The 17,730-nt window shown below is 41.3% G+C and overlaps 2 protein-coding genes across 3 annotated transcripts in view; one reads left to right on the forward strand and one right to left on the reverse strand.

Annotated features, from left to right (window-relative positions):
• Nucleotides 1-974: 974 nt before the first annotated feature.
• Nucleotides 975-5,779, reverse strand: LOC132513632 (protein Abitram-like). 2 transcript variants are annotated; one of them, XM_060138137.1, is made up of 7 exons: nucleotides 5,683-5,779; nucleotides 4,501-4,552; nucleotides 4,260-4,367; nucleotides 3,767-3,896; nucleotides 1,545-1,621; nucleotides 1,396-1,465; nucleotides 975-1,300 (listed from the first exon to the last, which is right to left on the reverse strand). In XM_060138137.1, the coding sequence occupies exons 1-7, from the start codon at nucleotides 5,777-5,779 to the stop codon at nucleotides 1,163-1,165; spliced, it is 672 nt and encodes a 223-aa protein (XP_059994120.1). In that variant the 3' UTR covers nucleotides 975-1,162. The 2 variants fall into 2 exon arrangements, with proteins under 2 accessions (XP_059994120.1, XP_059994121.1); XM_060138138.1 differs by lacking the exon at nucleotides 4,260-4,367.
• A 282-nt stretch (nucleotides 5,780-6,061) lies between these two features.
• LOC132513154 (elongator complex protein 1-like) overlaps nucleotides 6,062-17,730 on the forward strand; it is a 40,606-nt gene continuing 28,937 nt past the window's right edge. Inside the window, 5 exon segments of the mRNA XM_060137341.1 lie at nucleotides 6,062-6,137; nucleotides 10,915-11,078; nucleotides 11,878-12,029; nucleotides 13,716-13,797; nucleotides 14,462-14,542. Coding sequence (XP_059993324.1) covers nucleotides 10,928-11,078; nucleotides 11,878-12,029; nucleotides 13,716-13,797; nucleotides 14,462-14,542 — 466 coding nt within the window. The 5' untranslated portion in view covers nucleotides 6,062-6,137; nucleotides 10,915-10,927.

Genomic DNA, 17,730 nt, shown 5'->3' on the forward strand with positions numbered 1-17,730 from the left:
AAAATAATTTAAAATTTTTATTTACAAAATATTTTACATACCTCAAATGAGAATATTCTCTAATTTAAATGCAAGTAGGGGTGGGGAAGGGATAACTTTTGACTTGAACAGCAAAAGACGATGGAGAACTAAAAGAATTTAAATTCAAGGATAATGGTTTTATTTAAAAACAGAAATGTTTATATGTATGTATATGTTGCAGCCCTTAAGGAAAAATAACAATTTTAAAAGAAGTCCTTTTATTTGAAATTCAATGTAAACAAGTATACAATCTTAAACCATGAATTCAGAGTTTTTTGTTTATTGTTTAAATGATGTGAAAGCTTTTGTTCTGTTCAAAAGCACCTGTGTCTTTGAATTCCAGGAACTTCTCGGGAACTTCTTCGCTGGTGACCCTGTAACTGGAGTGTGAGACTGAGTGACCACAAATGCACGTGTTACTTCATACCACATTATAATATTGATACTTCCATGTTAGCAAAGCCCCTTTCAAAGCCTTTTCATGTGTCCTTCATTAAGAAGCCAGTGTTACAGTGCTACATTGTTCAGAGCTGAAGGCCAACCCATAGACTTAGAGAAGGTACACTCTACACCCTGCCTCTTCCCGGCAACCTGAGGGAGGCAGTTGGGGCAAAAGGGGTGGGACCAGACGTTTCGGTCGTGTCACACTGAAGCAGACTGGGTAAGAAAGGCCAGTTGTTGTTTTTCAACTTCAAAGTGATGGAAAATTGAGGCAAAAACAATAACCATGACATAATATTCAAACAGAATTATATCAAAACCTAGTAGTTACTAATGGGTTACAGGATGATGGGTAAATTATTTTTACTTTTCTGTCTTTTCAAATTGTCCTCAAAGTGCTTTGTTTGTTGGTTTTTAATCAGAAAAATGCCTCTCACTTGCCAGTTGTTAGAAAGAGAAAAGCAAAAGAAGAGCAGAGTGAGTACATGGGCAGGCAGATCTGGGAGGTTGGAGACAAAATGGAATCAAGGCTTGTTATGCAAGATAAAGAAGGAAAACTAGGTCAGGTTTTAAGATCAGGCCTCCCTGCAGATAGCCCGGTGTGAAGGATGCTTCAGCGCCTCTGGTTCTTCCTTAGTGCACTAACTCGTAGGCCAGGTAAGGATAAGAATGCCCTGTTGTTTTTACTCAATCTTAATCCTCATGAGGTAGCTGTTGTGGCATTGATGCTTTTCACCACGACTTCTTCATACTGTTTTTGTGTCAGTAACCCTTCTGTTATGCTTTTACTTTCCTCAAACTTGGGCAACACAACTGCAGTGTAGCCTTCGGTGGATGGCTAGAAGGGAAATAGAATACTTAATACGGTCAAACGGTAAAAAAAACCAGATAAAAAGTATGTGGATGGGATCTTACTTCCCCAGACCCTTTTACCTTCTCTTGAAGAATAGATGGCTTATGGAGAATGCTTTCATTCACTTCCATCAACCATCCTCTAACACAGCTATTTAAAGAAAAAATTGCTTTGAAGAAAAATATTACCTTCTTTGTTTCCCCAAAATTGTGGTTAAAAAGTAACTCACCTAGACATGGTGTATTCTTCTCCATCAGAGCAGTAAATCTTACACAGAGGTGCAAGTTCTGTTAGAAACTGTGCCCCCTGATAATAAAAGGGAAGAAAAAGTTAATTGATGTACATTTTCACTTTTCTTTGTGAGGCAGCCCTCAGAGTCACAATAGGATATATTCCTGGAATTAGCATTTTAAATAAAAATGACTTAAGTACAGAAAAACCATTGATTTATTCAAATACTTATATACTAAATGCCTCTATGGGCTAGGCACCACCCTAGGCTCTAGAGGAAAAAGCAGGCTAAGACAAATGTGATAATAGGTAGTTTAGTACATATTAAGAATATATTTTATCTTAACTTATTATACTTTATATTTAACTGTACATGAGAAAGCTGCACATAGCCCAGTGTAAAGATTTCAAAAGGGTAGGAAAATCTTACCAATAAGCAGTAATATAAAATTCAACATTATAGAGAATGACAGCAATATTGTACAAAGTTAGTTTCATTAAGATTCCTACCTTATTCTTATATTAGAACTTAACAGAGAAAGGAACTTCTTTATTAGGTCAATCACTAAGACTTTCTGAAGAAGGGATATTTTTCTAATTTAAAAAAATGCAATTTGAGGAATATTTGGAAAACAGAAAAGTTTTAAGTAGCAGATAAGAGTAACTTACCCATTATCCTATAACCCGCTAGCAAATACTACATTTTGACATATGTCTGTTTAAATGTTGTGGCACGGTTATACTTTCATGTACTCCACTGTATGGATACATCTGGGGAGGTTCTGACAAATATCTATTGAGTCGGCCAAAAAGTTCATTCAGGTTTTTCCCTAATGTGAAAAACCTGAGCGAACTTTTTGGCCAACCCAATACAAGGAGGCTCATGGGAAATGGATGCAAGCATGTCTGATGTGTTGCCCTTTTTTTCCCAGGAATTTTTACTGCAGTGAACATCTGAGGTCAAGATGCTGTTCTTTATGGCCTCTTTCCCACTCACAACATTATTAGACAGCATTCAGGTGTTACTGCATGCACTTCACTCCTCTGCCTGTGGGTACTTCGTTTCAAAATACTAGTCAGTGTGACTCCCCACTTTTAGGAGGAGGGGCTGGGGACTTGTCCCATATGTTTTGTCTACCACTGGCTCTGTGTCAGAAAGAAGTGTTTTAACCCCTTTTTGTCACCTCCCATGGGAGAATAAATGATGGGCAGTGCTGAGATGTGATCAAAGCTTATCTACAGTGGGTTCCATATGCAGGTCTCTCTCTGTTCCTCAGAAGTAACAACAGTGTTACTATTTTGGACAAAGATTTATCACAGGAACATCACAAGCACTAACTGTTTTACTTGCAATTTGTAGACTTTTAAGAATGGTCTATGCTTTTTAAAGTCCACTTGCTTCTTGAGTGAGGAAAAATCAATAATTATAAGGCAGGTTATTAGGGGCCTTCAGGACTACAAAGGGGAGTATAAACAAGGGTCTTCCAGAACACTGAGGGTAATTAGCAGAAACTCTTAGTATGTACTCAGTAAATGAGGGACCTAAATCACCAACTGAAACTTTCCTATCCAGGGGGGTTTGTCAGGATAGTTTAGTATGGTAATGAGTTGTCCTTGGTGTGATACCCTCCTTTAACAATAAAATGTCCATCCTGCCTAAAGGTGTAGAGGGCAGAGGTAACATTTTCTATAACTAAATACTACGTGGAGGAGGAGGGTGTAGCTAGATGTGTATTAAATTGGCAGTGATTTAGGAATGGGAAATGATACGAAGCAAATACTGTATATTTTCTCAGATTGATTTTTTTTTCACTACCTCAGGACTTTTTTTACTTTTAAGTTCACATGTGAAAATATACGATAAAGAAGTATTGATCACCTAAATTTTATAGAATTCGAAATACTGGCTTAACAAAGCTAGAAAGGACAAAATATCTTGTTATATTGGTATTAGAGTTGTTCTTTCAAAGGCCCAGCTTCTCCATCCTTCATCCTGGAGATGATAGGGATGGTGGCCCAGAAGCTAATATGACAGATAATATACCTTCTGAAATACTTCATTTTGGGGGCCTGAGAATTTCTTTAGAGTTTACATAGTCTTAAAGTCATCTCTAACTGCCAGGGAAGTATGCTGAGCATACATTACTGGGTTCTAAGACTGGCTGGCTCTATCATTATTATGATAATAGAGGATTTAAATAGAGAAATACAGGAACATACCCACTTAAATTTCCCAGAGACTTTGTTCTGAAGTCTGCTACAGTTGGTACTGATTTGATAGAAAATGCTTTTAATTGCTTTTCCACTTTGAAGAACTAGATGGGATCCTGCCAGTGTGATGACACATATTCTAAGAGGAGCAAAAATTGATCCTGTATTATTGCTTGGTATGATTCTTCCTCCTATAACACCGTATTCCTACTGGCACAAGAATAGCTGAGCTGACATTTGTTTAGTCAGCCTATCATTTCCCCCCATTTTCCTCTGGCTACTATTGTAGCTTAACTGAAGAAAAGAATGCAGTAATAAAAATGGAGAAAATGGGACTGAATTTCCTTCCCCCAAAGGGAAGAGTACCAGAGGTGTTTAGACAGCACTGAGGAGGAAGAGAGAAAAGTAAGGCATGCTGGTATGTACAGGATACCATATGTGCTTCTACCCTAGCCCTCTCCATGGGCTTAGGCAATTCAGTGGTTAGGCACAGGCTGCTTACTTGAGGTAGTAGCCGACTGAGGGTGTGGTCCTCCATTTGGATGTTTGGGTAACCAAGTTTATTTGTTTAGCGTAGGCACTGCAAGACTCATTCTTGTCAACCAAACTCCTAGTATAAATAATACCATCTCAGTACAGTGGAAGATAATCATTTAATGAATATTTATTCAATACAAGACCGTACCAGGCTACAATGCTAGAAAAAATTTTTTTTGATAATTTAAAATTCCCAATTTTCTTACCGGTTAGAGTGTTGTAGTATACAGTGGTCCTCACAGAGTTTTCCTTTGACATCTAGAAGAAATGAATGAGTCTGATGGCTGTTGAATCAATATTGACTACCACTGCCTAGTACTTACTTTGGTTCATAGAGGTAGTTAATTATGAAGGTTTGACACATACAACACTGGTATCCCTTCATTACTCAAAACGATATACCTAAAGGCTTACCATAAAGTATTTAAAGATATCTGGTCCAGATGGAATCCTTCATTTGATGTTAAAATGATGATTAACTCTTTGCTCCACCTTTTTTTATCCTCACTTTAAAATGAGTACAATCATTATTTCTATTAGAAAAAAAGTGATTAGTAATGTATTCTTTATTTAAGTTAGTAGCATGTTTTGTTGGTCGATTTTAGAGAGACGAACTTATCCTGGTTCGCCCAGGACTGTCCTGATCTTAGCGCTGAAAGTAATGGATTCCGGAAAACACCTCAATCCAGGGTAAACCAGACGGTCGGTTACACTAAGTCTGGCTAATAAAACGTATGCTATTGTAAAATATTTCAATATTGTAAAAGATGAGTACACCTCATATTATTCCTAAATGAATGGGAGGAAGTTGGGTTACAGGAGGGTCCCCAACGATGCTCTCATCACTGATATTTGCTGGGTACACAAAGCTATACAACAGGATACCTACTTCTAAGTGGCAAATGTGTAATACCAGCGACTTCCTTTAAGTAAAACTGTTAGATTCTGCTTTCTAAATGACTCTACTCTAACCCACCCTCTTCTCTCCATCCCTATGCCTCTACCTTAGTTTAGACCGCTACCATTTAAATCAGTTTATGTATCGCCTCTTCTTGGAGGACTGAGCCCCTCAAATCCCTTTAGGCACTCATGGAGATTGCAACCCAGCTCCTGCCTCCCTCGGGGATCTCACCTTAGTCTACCATCTTCCCGCAAGCAACCCAACCTCATGAACTCGCACTGAGCTCGCCCTACCCAGCATGCACCCTGCTGTTTTCCACGTCTTTGCAAATGCCATTCCCTTGGCCTACAGGGGAACAGAGAGATCCAGTTCCTTCTGACGTAGGGAGGAAGCGCTGGGGAGGGCGCGTGTGGCTTATGATCTGTCATCATAGTCCCTATACTGTCAGACAAATTGGGCCCAGAGGAGACTATTATTCTCCACTTACCCGCTTTGTACCAGCGAGTGAAGTAACGATCCACAAGCGATGGCACCGCGGGCTCCGCAGCCAAGGCGGCCTCAGGGGTCTCGGGCTCGGTAGCCATGGCGACCTCAGGTGCTGCAAACCCCGCCCCCTGGGGGCCTGTACTCTTCCTCCCGCTTGCCACGGAGGAAGGTGTCTTTACAGCGTGTAGCCCGGGACACGCGCTGTGCGCACGCCTGCTGCTCCCCTGGCTCTGCAGGCTCCACCTACCGGTGCCACTTACTGAGCTTTGGGGTCTGACGTCAAAGCGGGGTTCAAACACAATAGGCTAGTCAGTAGGATGTAGGGATAGGGGGCAGCGGCCAGCGCCGCTCCTCACAAATCTTTGCGGGGCGACGAAGAAGGCAGGCTACAGCCCCCCTGCCTCGCGGCGTCACTCCCGCGCCGCTCGGCGCGTGTCGGGGTATCTTCGCTTGCGAGTAAGTGTTTCGCCGGTCGCCCCTTCGCCCGGCTTCAGCCACTACCTGAGGGGGTCGAGCGGCCCGGCGGCTCGGAGACCCAGTGCGCGTCGCGAGAGCTCAGAAGCAGCGGACAGGGAGAGGCCCGTGCGCAGCCCTGGGCGGACGCACCGCTGTTTGGGGGTCCTCAGAGCGCGGCGTAGGTGAGCGTTCGAGCGACCTAGCTGGGGTGGGGGCACGGAAACGGGCCCTGTCCGCCAGAGGGTGTCCTGATGAAGGGGACCCTTTAGCGCCCAACCGCTGCCTGCTGCTGGTCTGGGAGTGAAGTGCGGCTTGACCACCTCTGCCCTCCTTGAGTCCTCTTTCTGCAGACTTGGCGCCTGCTGCACCCGCGGCCATCAGTGCGCTCTGCGCGGCGCGGCAGGAGGGGGAATGACATGCTGCTCCCCCAGCTGCACACTTACCCAGTCTCCGGATTCCTTGCAGTTGCAGACCATACCGCCGAACCAAGATATGCACCAATTAAAGCGCAACAATGCATGATAGAAGGTGACGGTAGTAGAGAGAAGTTTAGGTACTGTGCTGCGAGTCCCTTCTCGCATCTGCAACTTTTCCTTGGAGATGTTGTCCCCGTGCATTTCCATGTAACGTGGTATCTTATGTGGCCCTCTCCCCCGTTAAGCTGTGACCTCTGAGGAGGCAGTGACTGTCAGTCATCTCTTGTCCAGACTAGCACTTAGCAAGTGCTCAGTCGGTATTTGATGTAGGCCACAAACCGGATCGTAGGATTACGTACTATGTAAAGGATTCAAACTGTACACTGACAGGCAGGGCAGTAACCAGTGAATAGTTTACTGTGAAAGTGTGGGCAAAAGGGAAGCAGACACACAGTTTCAGCTTGGAGGACAGAGAAAGTAGGAATGCCATGTCCCCAGAGGGGAAATTAGTTTGGTGGAGAATAGCAGGTACTTCATTTAACAGGTTGCATTTGATGTGCTTTTGAGAAATCCCTGTGGTAACAGCAGGAGGTTGAGAATGTGAGCTTAGTGTTCAGTTTAGGGAGGGTCAGGGCTAGACATTTAGATCTACTAAGCATATTAGTGATCTGTTTGGTACTTGTGGTCATGGGCATGATAATTAGCCAAGAGGTGGATGGATGAAGGAGCAAGGGAAGAAAATAGAGGCGTTGTCAGAAATTTCAGAGAGGATCCAGAATTGATCTATGGAGTGGAGAGATCTTTAGCGCATTTAAGGGCTGAGAAAGGATGATTCATTTGAGGGCAGGGGAGTTTGGAGATTGCAGATGTAAAAGAAAGGGTACTGATAAGCCAAGGTCCTGGGGGAGTTTGGAGGGTTCTCCTTTGCTGGTCTCGAAAAAGAGTAGGACACTTCTGAGAAGGTAAGGGAATAAGGATGATAGGTGTGAAATTTTAGAGAAGTTCATTTTGAGGCTGGAAGGGTTGGGGAGGAAGGAGATGAATGATGAGCTGCCCTTGTGTCACCAAGTCTAAGCTTGTACTGCTCACCACACTAGAGGCCAATAATCGAGAGACGAGTTGCTGGGGCAAGGAATAACGACTTTATTCGGAAAACCAGCAAACCAAGACGGTGGGCTCGTGCCCCCAAAGAACCATCTTGCCTGAGTTAGGATTCAGGCTTCTTTTATACTAAAAGTGGAGTGAGTAAAGTCAAACATTTCCTGGTTCCCATCAGCCTCCAGAGGGTTATGTGTTAATTTCTTCCTCCCTGCAGTCATTCACAGGTGGGCCTGGTCAGGATGTTTCTTGTGAGCTAAACAAAAGTATTTTAGCTTAATGCTCATTACCTGGGAGTCAGGGTTCTGAGAGTTGGGTGATTATGTATAATTTAAGCTTATAGGCTGCATCCCTTTAGTGATTAACTTGTAATGGAATACAAAAGGTTCTTCCCTATTACACTTGGCCGGGGATTTTGAAAGCTCAGTGATTTGAAAACTCAGGTTGTTTGATATGTTTGTCAGTCAGGGTCCAGTCAGGAAAGCAGAAACCACACAATATTTCAACAGAATTTAAAACGAAGAATTGGTTAAATAGCTGCTGGAGGAACAAAGAGCAAAAGGGAGCAGTGAAGTAACTAAAAAAGTAAACTGATGGAAGAAGTTACAACACTTAGCTAGGTCTGAGGATCAAAACAAGGGAAGCCATTGGGGCTATCATGACCTAACCTTGGAGGAGAGGCATTATAAAGCTGATGTTGATAACTCTGGAATTCAGAGGAGTAGATCCATGTTACTAGATTTCAGGCACCTGGAGGGGAGCACCTGCCTGGTTAGTGCTGGTACCTCTGGGGTGCTTTTTATCATGCTGGTCATGGGAGTGCTAGAGGCTGGGACCAAGGGCCCCTGGAAGGATGAAGGCCCATTGCTGGGGCGATATTGACTGAAACAGCAAGGTAACAGGAAAAAGGGAGTCCTCCTCAGCTCCTTCTGCCTTTGCCTTCCAAATTCTTATGCTGGGGTCCACGGACCCCAGAGCTCCACAGATTGTTGGTGAATAGAATCCAAGTTCACAGGGAGACATTTTGATGCTCTGATCATGGCAACAATAACAGCATAATTATTATTAGTTAAACCAGGATGAAATACACCTGGTCTTCTCTCGCCTGTTTTCATCTCTTGCTACTCTGTCCCGTGTTTACTCCCCTCTAGTCAGACATCCTCTCATCTCAAATCTACCCATCCTCTCAGATCTATGTCAGTGGTCATCTTTATGCTATTTCAAGATGAAAGATAATGTAATTTTTATATGCTTTCAAAAACCCAAGCTTTCTATATAGAATTAGATCTAAATAAAAAGTCTTCATGGTGTAATACAGGTTCGAATAATTTCTAGAAGTTCTTGAATATAAATGTCATGAAAGCTTACAAGACCATTGTTTGCCTTGATTCTCTTCCTCGCTTCCACCATGTGTGGGCTTGCCTTCCTCTTAACCCACATTTTATGTTGTCTCACTCATACTACACTTAACATTTTATCTGCTATGTAGTATAAGGGTTAACTCATGTTTATACTTTCATTGTCATAAGTATGAAATGCAAGATGAGAGAATTCACCTTGGATTAAGGTGACAAGAAGGCCAGTGTGGACGGTGTAATTGTCACCCCTACCATAAGTTAGGGACTTCCAATTATAGTATAAACCTTAAAGGGGTCTGGATATAAATATACAGCATGTTAACTTTTCTCTTTCCCTCTTAGATAATTTATATGTTAAAACAAGTCTGATTTTGCCAGACCAAAGTAGATTTCCTATTGATCGTTCTTTTCTCAGCTTTTCTATTGCCCTGGTGAAAATCAGGCCGGGAAAGTGGAGTAATGTGAAGTAGTTATATCTGGTTATCAAGCTCCTTGACTTGTTGGTCATCATTTTGAAGTATACTGTTGTAATTTCATAGTGTCTTCTTTTCTCCCTGAGAGCAATAAAAGCTTTCCTTTTCTTTTTTTAAAAACAAATATTTATTTATTTATTTGGTTGTGCTGGGTCTTAGTTGTGGCACTCAGGCTACTTAGTTGCAGCAGGTGGGCTCCTTAGTTGCAGCATGCAAACTCTTACTTGCGGCATGCATGTGGGATCTAGTTCCCTGACCAGGGATCGAACCCGGGTTCCCTGCATTGGGAGTGCAGAGTATTAACCACTACGCCACCGGAGAGGTCCCATAAATGCTTTTCTTTATTTCTATGTTTGATTTCAATTTTAATTTTTTAATGAAGATATAGAGCCAGATTATAAATAAATGTAGTTGGTGGTATTAAAGTAATTTTATTTTCTTCAACTGCCAGGATATATATGTGGATTTTTATATTATTTTGTAAATCTGTCAAGTTATGAAAACATCCTCATGTGCAAAAATAAAGTGTTTTCTCATTCATTGCATTCTTCTCAACTTTCCTGCAGAATAACTGATCTTAAATCTTTTTTGAAGAGAAAACTCTGAAGTTGAGAATCTTGCCTCTTTCAAAGAGTGAGACCGTAAAATAGATTTCACAGCCTCAATTTGTAGACCATAGATTTACACAATTGACTATGTTGCTACCACTCATCTCTGTGTGGGTTCAGATTAGATCATTTATTTTTCCTTTTTTTTCTTGGTTATTCTAATTTCTCTGCTCCCTGAATCATTTTGCTTATATTGGAGTGTCATTTATTGCTACTAAGCTGTTTCTATTTCTCAGAGAAATAAAAGCTTCATCCAGAGATATTTGTATATATTTGCCACATATATACAATGGAATATTACTCAGCCATAAAAAGAAACAAAATTGAGATATCTGTAGTGAGGTGGATGGACGTAGAGTCTGTCATACAGAGTGAAGTAAGTCAGAAAGAGAAAAACAAATACCATATGTTAACACATATATATGGAATCTAAGGGAAAAAAAGGTCATGAAGAACCTAGGGGTAAGATGGGAATAAAAACACAGACCTACTAGAGAATGGACTTGAGGATATGGGGAGGGAGAAGGGTAAGCTGTGAAAAAGTGAGAGAGTGGCATGGACATATATACACTACCAAACGTAAAATAGCTAGTGGGAAGCAGCCACATAGCACAGGAAGATCAACTCGGTGTTTTGTGACCACCTAGAGGGGTGGGATAGGGAGGGTGGGAGGGAGGGAGATGCAAGAGGGAAGAGATATGGGAACATATGTATATTTATAACTGATTTACTTTGTTATAAAGCAGAAAATGACACACCATTGTAAAGCAATTATACTCCAATAAAGATGTTTAAAAAGAGAGATATTTGTACTTTTCTTTCAGGAGTCGCTTCATCATGAGAAATCTAAAGTTATTTCGGAGTTTGGAGTTCAGGGATATTCAGGCTCCAAGGAAACCTCAGTGCTTCTCTCTCCGAACTGAACAAGACACAGTGCTCCTTGGCTCAGAACATGGACTGATAGAAGTAGACACTGTCACAAGAGAGGTAAGTTACTGATGGAGGATGCTAGCACTTGGCATGACTCTTGACTTGTCTTTTTCCAAACTTGCTTCCCCAAATACTATGTCCTTTAAATCTTTCTGAATTTATGTCCCGCCAAATGAATACTCCCTTCGCTTTATACTGATGTCATATTAGGCATAACTTAACTAGTACCCTATCTTTTAGTCTGCTTCTGTTTTAATCTACGTTGGCAAAACTCTGACATTGTATTTTGTGGGGGTGCCCTACTTTTTACCCTTTCTACCATGTAAATACTATCTATTAACAGTTCTTAAGTGGGAATGCAGATGAAAATTTCCTGTAGGGCTTTTTAAACTGTTTCAGTCACCATCTCATGCCAACTAAATCAGAATCTTCACTTCTGGAGCTTGAGCTTATGTATATTTAAAAGCTCTTTAGGTTGATTCTGATATCTTCCCTTAATTATAGTTTGCTACTAATGTATTTTAGGTGATTACATTATTAGTCCCCTTTCCCCATACCGTGTCCATTTTAGGAAATCATAGTTATCAGCTTCATGTTTTATTGGATATTTTCAAAGATACCAGGCTTTTATGTTTGCGTGCCACAAAGGTCATATTAACTGTGTTTTGTGTTAAAGGTGGTAGTGTTGTGATATTTCTCAAATGAAAGTTTGGGTTTTAATCTAGGAAAAAACATTTTAGAAAGCTTTTATATTATAAAAGAAACATTAAAAAGTATTTCTGGAAGTGTTGTGAATTGTTTTTGAAAGTAGATTGACTTAATTTGCATATTTGTTTGTTTTGGTGAAAGGTGAAAAATGAAAAATGACACTCCTTTGGTGGCAGAAGTCTTTCTCCCAGAGGATGGAAGTGGCTGCACTGTTGGTATTCAGGAGTTGCTGGATCATGAGTCTGTGTGTGTGGCCACAGCCTCTGGAGATGTCCTACTTTGCAATCTCAACACACACCAGGTAAGTGGAAGAGACCAGTGAGGAGGAAATCTTAGGCATCCTCAAATGCCTTTTTTTGTTTCATGTCACTAGTTTTTCGTAGAAGTTTAAAATGTCAGGAGCCATAATATTTAAGCATTTTGCAAGTTCAAGTCTTTGCATTATATAAGTCTTTACAGAAAATTGTTGGCATGGCTTTAGCTATATTTCAGGATTCTTCTAAAAGTCAGTTTTGTCTAGTGCATTTATTAATTAGAACAATCAGAACATTCCAAATAAGAACTTAACAAAAACTCAAACCTGGACATTCTTGTATGGTATAGCTCACCTCTTACTAGAATCTGATCCTGAGTTGTAACCTTTATTTCTCGATTTATGAAGTCTTTGAAGTGTTTATATGGCTTATGTTTTCTTTTATGAATGCCGAGTAGGCCTCTCCTTGATGGCTAACTTTTAAGAGTCCCTGAACTACAGGTGCTAAGGTGATAATGCTATCATTATGTGCACATCTTGTGACTACCAGAGAAGATAGATTTCAACCATTTGCCTCCTTCTCTACTTAGCATAAGGCTGAGTTTCTGGATTTCTATCCTCACCTTCTTGACAGCTTTTTAAACTTTGTTGATTACTCCCTTAGTTGTGATCTCTTTAACATGGATGTATCACAAGTCATATTACTAATCATAGGACAATAATAGCAGCTGACATTTATTAAATGTTTACAATGTGCCAGGCACTTTTTCAAGTGTTTTTCACGCAAAATTGTATTTAATCTTCACTACAACCTTATGAGGTAGATTGTTGTTTTTCCATTCTTCAGAAGAGGAAATTGAGGCACAGAGGGCTTAAATGACTAGGCCAAGGTCAAACAGTTATCAGGTGGGATTTAAACCCTGGCAGTCTAACTCTGGCACCTTTGCTTTTAACGGTTCCATTTAGTCAAACAATAAATCTTGTTCTCAGTTCATGGTGATAAATATCAAAGCCATCAAGTATGACTTAATTAGTATTTCTCACATTTAAAAGGTATGCTTTTATTTTCAAAACATTTTGTAGAACTTTTTCCTAATTACTGAGCTCCTCCAATCCATTGGTCTCCACCAGATGGTGCTGATCCTCCATGCTTGTGGCATCACAGTGTCTGCAAGACAGAATCCATGTTCCTTATTGTGCCTTATAAGACCTTTCACTATCTGTTCCCCAAATTCCTTTTTAGCCTCACCTCCCACCCCCATCATTCCTGTGTGTATATATACCTTATGCTCTAGTTGCAGCTGATTTTTAACAGCTCTTTTTAACTGCACATTTCCCCCCCCCCCCCAGTCTCTTCCTCCTAGCCCTATTCCTACCCTTCAAAGCACCTCCTCAGAGAAGCTTTCCTGGACTCTCCGGGGCCGTTTGTCAGTCTCTGCTCTGGGCCCCCACTTAATTCCCAGAGACCTCGGTTACATCCCTAACCCTGCTGTAGAGGCATCTTTTATCTCTCTTTTATCTCCTTAACGGGAGGAATGGAGTGGCCGTAGTCACCTCCAGTCCCTATGGTCTGTATCATGCCTGGTCTTTTAATACCTGTTACTGAATAAGTGTTCACTGAATAATTTCACCTTTGTGTGTTTTGTTAATTGTTTTGATTAAGGTCATAGTAAATATTTACTGAGAGGCTTATATTTTCATATCTCCCTTAACATTTTGAAATGTCTCTCTCAGCTGGAATGTGTCGGGAGTGTAGCCAGTGGTATCTCTGTCATGAGTTGGAGTCCTGACCAAGAACTGGTGCTTCTTGCCACAGGTAAGCATGTCACTGGTCCCTAATTCTTGACTTTTATAAAACATGACTCCTAATATCTCACAGGCTTAAGTTTTAGGGTGCTTAGGTTTCAAAAAAAAAACATTTCTTGGAACAAGGATACCAGCATGATAATCTATAGGGAATGTGGTGGTTTTGAGTTTAGTTTTACTTCTTAATATATTGTTTTTAAAAGTTGCTGCTAAGGTCCATAGTTATGGTTTAAAAGTCAGCAATATTTAATCTACTCTAAGAGGAAGAGTTGCTACATAAAATAAACTGATTCTAAGAACTGCTCTCCCAGTCCTATTTTTTTCCCTTAAGTCTTTTCATTCCAGATGAGTTTCTGCAAACTAGCACCCTGATGAGGTATACATTTGAAGAGATATCTTGCTGACTAAATCGTTGAAGTTAGTGGAGGAGGGCTATGTGGACTTTAATGTTAGCTTGACATACATAAATAGCTGAGAATAAGCACTAGGTGATGTACCCAGTCAAAACTTCTTTATAAAAATGAGAGTCAGAACATTTTGAATAAATTCTGTCTTCCCTGTTTTGACTATAAGCTCCTCCACTCCAGCTCAGTAGCTTCCAGTGCTATAGATACTTAAGGAATGGCAGATTTGCTAAATGAGAACAAAATCATTCTTGTTTGTGCTCCTCCAAGGTCAACAGACCCTAATTATGGTGACAAAAGAGTTTGAACCAATCATGGAACAGCAAATCCACCAGGATGATTTTGGTGAAAGTAAGTGTAGCTTTGTTTGAAACATTTTGTGACTTGTCTTGCACACTAATAGGCACGTCATAAGCCCAAAGAACTTAAACCCTTACTTAATTCACTGTCTGATAGCCCAATTCCTTTAGTTCATTCCAGATTTTAAAAGGCATACCTCTGGTGCCTCTCCAAGTCTCAGAGTTGGCTTGGTCAATAACTTGGGGAATAGGGATCTGTGCTTAGAATCATCTGGGTAGTTGTTGCCCAAACCCCAGGACAGGCTTAGCCGGGGTGTTTAATGGAAAGGACTGTACTAGCTAGAATAAGGAGAGCATTTCTGAGGTACAGTTTTGGGGAGAAGACAAGAGAGGCAGGATAGAGAGCTGATTTTTGTTCCTGCTGATTAGACCTGAATTTTCATGGGAACCATCATATTGTTTTCTTGCTAAGATCTAGCTGAGGTGATATGGGCATTAGGCTGTGGAACTATTGAAGGGGAGATGCTTATTGAGTATAAGAAGCTCTGGCCAACTTGAGGGCACCAGGAAGCTGGCCTGATTGAGGAGAAGGATAGGGGAGATGGTATTTTAACTTTTGCTGAGGTCTAACCTCATGACTTCCCGTTATACTAAGTAAGAAATCATTTAGAAAGGTGCTACTCATTTATTCATTCAAAAATAATTTGTTTGTTCAGAAATAATGTTTGAGTAGGTAGTATGAACCCAGCAGTGTGCTTGGTGCTGTGGCTAATTCATCTTTTCCCTTAAGGAGTCAATAATAACAGGATGTGCAGGAATTAGGGTAGCATAAGGAGAGAAAGGGAGTAATGGGGACGGAAGACTTCCCAGAAGAGGCCGACTTGAGCTGAGTTTTGGCTGATTTGGTGTTGGGTAAATGAGGGTTGAGGGTGGGGGAGTGGTCCAAGCAAGTGAATTAGTTCATTCCAAGGCAGGGATGTTTCATAGAAGCCTTTGACACAGCATGGCCTATTCAGGCAACTATGAGTACTTCAGCATTACCTAGTGACAGGACATGGATGTGGAATGAAATAAAGGGGAGGGATTTTGATTAAGTTTGATAGGGAATTTGGACATTAAGTTATAGGAGATCAGTCATTAAAGGTTCTGATGATGCAAGATTGATTGATTGGTGGAGAGGGAAGAGACGAGACAGGGTTATCTGGTAGGAGGTTGCTACAGGAATCCAGGTGAGAGATAAAGAAGGTGGGTGTGGGACTAGAAAAGGGAAAAATGCAGGAAAATTTTGATTCTCAATGAGGATAGGAGTACATTTTTTGGAATTATGGGAAACTTTTTTTGAATATATGTGCATGGTTCCCCTCCTGCCCTAGCTAGTTTGAGAAGTACCAGTTTAGAAAGTGAAATAAATAGGCTTTGGGTATGTAAGGTGAAGAAGAAAGTTTAGTAGGACTCTAGCCAGAAGCTCAGGTGGTGGAAATAAAGATGTAAATATCTGAGAGGGAAGGTGGGGGAAGTGCTGGTCTGTAAAGGGTGGGTGATGAGTTCCTTTTTGGATTTGTTTAAGGGCCGTATGGGATCACCAAGTAAAGCAGGTGAGTAGAAGGGGCTGAAGCTCAGAAGAGGCCAGAGCTGTGGACTGGGTGTCATTGGCATGTGGGGAATCTTTATAGTCTTGGGATTAGATGTGCCTGCTTAGGGAGCAGGTATGGTGCTGGATCTAGGGCCCAGGGTGGGACTCTGGGGCATCCAGCTTTGAGGGTAGTCATAGAGGTAGTAACCAACACATCTTTGCATGGGAAAGTGCTCTGGACCTGGCTCATTCCACCGACTTTTCCATAAGAAGTCTAATAGAGTAAATCAAAGGAGAGGGAGTCCAAGTCAGGGTCTTAGGTCTCAGAAATGTATTTGTCAGTACAAAAAGTCACTCTGTGGAGTGGTGAATAGATATTTTTCTTCTAACCAGGGTGTCGACAAACTTGTTCTGTAAAGAACTGGATAGTAACTGTTTTCTGCTTTCAGGCCATATGGTCTGTGTTGCAGCTACTCAACTTTTTTTTTTTTTTTTTTTTTTTTTTGCCGCACGCGGGCCTCTCACTCTTGTGGCCTCTCCCGTTGCGGAGCATAGGCTCCGGATGCGCAGGCTCAGCGGTCATGGCTCATAGGCCTAGCCGCTCCGCGGCATGTGGGATCTTCCCGGACCGGGGCACAAACCCGTGTCCCCTGCGTCAGCAGGCGGACTCTCAACCACTGCGCCACCAGGGAAGCCGCAGCTACTCAACTTTGCTGATGTAGTATGAAAACACTCAAAAGACAGTACCTAAAGAAGTGTGTTCCAATACAAGTTTATTTGTAAAAGCAGATGCAGGCTGTAGTTTACTGATTCCTGCTGTAACTCCACCACTTATTATCTGATCCCACTGGAAAAGTTGTCTTGCTTTGCTCCTTGACCCTTTATCTCTCTGTGGAAACTTTCGGATAGAAGCCCAGGGGTCTGCACCAGGATAGGCACTACTGTTTGTATACAGCAGCAAGGTATGCTTTGGGGTACTACAATACTTGGATGTGCCCAAGCAGAGCAGACAGGAAATGGTCATGCTGACCCATAATTTATAGGAATTATAAACAGCCCTGCATCGTCAGAATCAGCATCAGTTATAGGAGGGAAATATTGGGTCCTGGATCTGGCCAATGCTTTCAGGGGCATCTCTGTAGTACGTCTTATAGGTGGATGTTAAGTCCTACCTTCAGCAACAGAAGGCTGCATTATTTCAAGCAACTCTGACTTTATATTTCAGGTAAGATCAGCATTATAATTTAGAAAGAAGCCCAGCCTGGAAGGCAGAAGCCCTGTGTTCTAATTTTGGCCTCTGTCACTAGGGAGTCTCGGTCTCTGTCTCTGTGAGTGGTTGAATTCCATAATCATGGTCTCTTCCAACACTAGCAGGGAGGTTGGATACATTTAGTGGATTGAACACTTACAATCGGAATTTTGTTCCCAGCTCTTGTCTTCTTGAGTTTTATGTTTTGTTATCTGTGGATGTATTGCATAGATTCTTCATGTTTCATTCTCCTTGTAAAGTGGGGATGGATTGCTGACTGTCATCAAGGGAATTTATATACGATGGCAGTAGAGCTCTTTCCAAACTAAGGGCATTTCAACGTCTTCAAAATCACTTCAGCATATAATATGGAACATAGGTTTTTAAAATATTGACTGCTGGTCAATTTATTGAGAGG

Source organism: Lagenorhynchus albirostris, chromosome X, assembly GCF_949774975.1.
Source record: "Lagenorhynchus albirostris chromosome X, mLagAlb1.1, whole genome shotgun sequence".
Classification (NCBI taxonomy): Eukaryota; Metazoa; Chordata; class Mammalia; order Artiodactyla; family Delphinidae; genus Lagenorhynchus; species Lagenorhynchus albirostris.